The sequence below is a fragment of the Nanorana parkeri genome, unplaced genomic scaffold (genome assembly GCF_000935625.1).
Source record: "Nanorana parkeri isolate BGI_ZX_2015 unplaced genomic scaffold, ASM93562v1 scaffold1795, whole genome shotgun sequence".
Taxonomy (NCBI): Eukaryota; Metazoa; Chordata; class Amphibia; order Anura; family Dicroglossidae; genus Nanorana; species Nanorana parkeri.
The window spans coordinates 197,746-201,089 of NW_017308063.1; the positions used below are offsets into that span (position 1 = coordinate 197,746).

Sequence of the window (3,344 nt, forward strand, 5' to 3'; positions counted from 1 at the left end):
CAGACTTGTAGAGTAGAGAGGGTGTCTGACCAGGTCTGTTACATTACTGAATGTACTGGGACCAACTCTGGTTCCTATTTAACTACACACACATATAAAGACATGCTGTATCCAAAAGTGGAGACTTCCGTTTGGCTTTATTATCTGCTCCTATGTAAGGTTAATCATTACAAGAGCTATCTTCAACCAACATTTCCAATGCCCCCTCTTGCCCTGAATCAACAAATTCCAGACATCCTGTGAAGCTATATGCAGTATTTAGCAAACGTTAGGTACATGATGTTAGACACAGAATAACATGATTTAATTCTATACCAAGAGGCTCCATAGAAACACAAGGATTGATCTAAAGACTAATTCTAGGACTTCCAGTCATCACAAGGTCCCTGCATTTCAATCTGGCTAATTTAGAAATGATTAGGGTAGGTTCGTTTTACTTTAGGATATTGCATACATCTGGATAAAGGGCAGACAGGATGTGTATGGATAAACAATTCCTTAAAGATACAGATTGGCTTTGCTATTAGTGCAAAGCTGAGGGGAAACTTTAAAAATATAGATTGAATAACTGAATTGAAAGGATGCTTTTAGTAAACACAAGGCTTTTTTTCCTGAAATATATGCTTTTCATAGAGATTATATAATTGATCAATGTGAGTTGTAGATTGAATGACTTATTTGTTCTACTGCACACCCCATTAAATTTTACAGGACTTCATATTTTTTCTGTTATATTTTATTTAAAATAAGTAGCTATAGTGTAGTAATAGATAAGTGAGCAGTGATGATGTTTCTATATTTTATCAAGTTTCTTCTAAACATCTCGCTCTTTTCGTGCAAGCACGAACAAGCTGGAGTCATGGTTACAGAGCTCATATTGCTCTTTATCATACTTTCTGGGTATGACTTCCAAATCCACAATGGCAAAGCCTGCCTCAACAATAGCTCTTCTCATAAACTCCTCAGTCAACACCAAACAGGAGAACCTCTTACCTCCAAGTAAGTAAGAGCTACAGTTTAGAATTTCAGTTACAATCAGATGCCCTCCTATTTTTATCAAAGATGCAACATTTTTAAGCACTCTGCTATAGGTATCAAGGTCACTGCATGCACATTCCAAACACCCAAGAGTTATTACACAGTCAACCTTCGGCAGAACTAGCGGTTCCATTGGCTTGCTTTTCAAAACATCACACTTTATGGTCTTCTTCACTGTATTTTGCAACTTCTTCCTTTTCTCTTCCACCGTCATTCTAAAAAAAAAAAAATGCTAGATTTTATTTAGATCATAAAATACAGGGATCAAGCATCAAGAGTTCTTGCTCATTGCCAACTCATATGCTGAGCCAGGAGGTAATTATCATTTACTCTGCTCTTCCTTCTGGCTTTGTGTTTGTCTTAGCCAAGAGACTACTTAGACAGCTGATAAGCAACTAAGATGGAAAATGTATTTTGGGACAACCTGCACCTCTTATGTGAGACAACATATCCATTGGTCAAGAAAAACTATTCTTTTATTTAAAAATTAATGTACAACTAATGAGATGTGAGCATAAGGCCTGTTAGGATGCATGTACAACAATAAACACGACTGAGACAATTAATCTGTACTTAAATTGACACTGTCACTAAAATAAATATCCAAAATAAACTGCTCCATAACTTCATATGAATGGCATGTTTTAAAGACTGTAAATACAGTCATAAAAGATACTGGCACATTAGCCCCACCCCCACATTTAAACACCTCTACAGTAAAATTCTCACCTAAAAGTGTTCAGCCACACAATTTTAGGCCACAGCCATTTTATCATCATACACTATTTCATTTTTGACCATTTCTGATGCCATATTAATGGTCAGGCCTACCATTAGGCAAAGTAAACTTCAAGCTTTAACCAACATTTTGGGGGCCATGGTGGAAGAGGGGAGGGGTCTTGGTACTTGAATGGCCCTACTACCCCAAGTGTCCAGTGTGACAGTGTTGTTACTGCACACCTTGGGTTCCCTTGTATAAGCTCTGGAATCAAAATTGTTTAACCATACCCTTTTCCTTCCAGGTCACAGACTTTCTGTATAGCTCCTGTCCAGTCAAATGTTCCAGGCTCATTTCTAAGGCTTCGTTCATAGTACTCTCTATTGCGATCTGTGTAGTCTGCTCCAATGATCTCTTCAAAAGCTTCACAAGCTGAGAGGTCCTGATAAATGGTAGGTCCATGTCCAATGTCAATTAGAGTTTTTCCCTTCACACCTCCTTTTTAGAATAATAGAAATCACATGTAAATAGTTACATATAGCCTAAATTATGTTTTAATACAGTTTTTAGTGTTTGTGCATTTTTCTCCCACTGTCACATATGTACAGTATGCCTCCTAAAGTAGCTCTAAATCATAACCGGATGATATATAGTTTGCTAATGCATTGTGTATCATAAATCATTGCCATGTTTATTCCATTACAAAAAAATGTTTTACACATTGTTTTCATTCTTTCTGCATTTCAGTGCTGCTGATCTCCCCAGCTGTTCTCAGACACTTCCAGTCTATAGGCCCTCGCTCCAGCATCTACTACAGATTATTGTTTTGGGCTAGTTTACTGATAGTGACAATGGTGGACCATACCCATGCAATGTGTATCATTATGGCTGCTTGTAGGTGCATGTAGCAGGGTGACAATGCAGGAGCACAGTTGGGAGACAGTTGTCACCCTATAACAGGAAGTGCTTGAACAAGAACCTTCATGACAAGATCACCATATATTTTAAAGAAAAGCAATAACATGTTAAAGCTTATATGAAGGTTTTGTGATTGGGTTTTGATCAATTATAAAGAGAAGCAGATGACATTAAAGCAGCACTGCTGTAAAAAATAGAAAGTCAGATCCCTGTTACCTGTAAAAGAAGATTGTAAATACTCACCTTTCCCGATGCCTGCGCCACTGAACACCGCTTAGTTCACCAGTTCCCATCATCTGAACCCTGCAGGGAAATGGACACTTCTGGGAGTGTCCATCTCCTGGGTCCCTTGCAGTTTTCATTGCCTCCTTCCACAACCTGTTTCGTACTGTGACATGAAGGTCAGCAAGAGGAACTATGGGAGCTGCACTAGACCAAGGAAATCAACACTGCTGGAAGTGTCAGTTTCCCAACACACCTTAGAGGACGTGAACTGGAGAACAGAGCATTGTTTGGAGGTACAGGCACCAGGAAAGGTCTCTGGCCTCGCAAGCTGACACGCCGGAGAGAAAATTACATGACACACTGCAGGCGAAAGCAGCGCACCACCGTTCTGCGCGGCTTTGCGTGCAGTGTGTCACAGCCTTAAGGGTGTAGGTGGGGTAGTTTG

General features: G+C 39.3%; 1 protein-coding gene across 1 annotated transcript in view; it reads right to left on the reverse strand.

The window, feature by feature from the left end:
• Positions 1–727: 727 nt before the first annotated feature.
• Positions 728–3,344, reverse strand: part of LOC108799731 (indolethylamine N-methyltransferase-like) — a 7,224-nt gene continuing 4,607 nt past the window's right edge. The window contains exons 2-3 of the mRNA XM_018571627.1: positions 2,047–2,254; positions 728–1,253 (exon numbers count right to left, since the gene is read on the reverse strand). Of these exons, the coding sequence (XP_018427129.1) occupies positions 815–1,253; positions 2,047–2,254 (647 nt within the window). The 3' untranslated portion in view covers positions 728–814. The remainder of the gene's footprint in view (positions 1,254–2,046; positions 2,255–3,344) is intronic.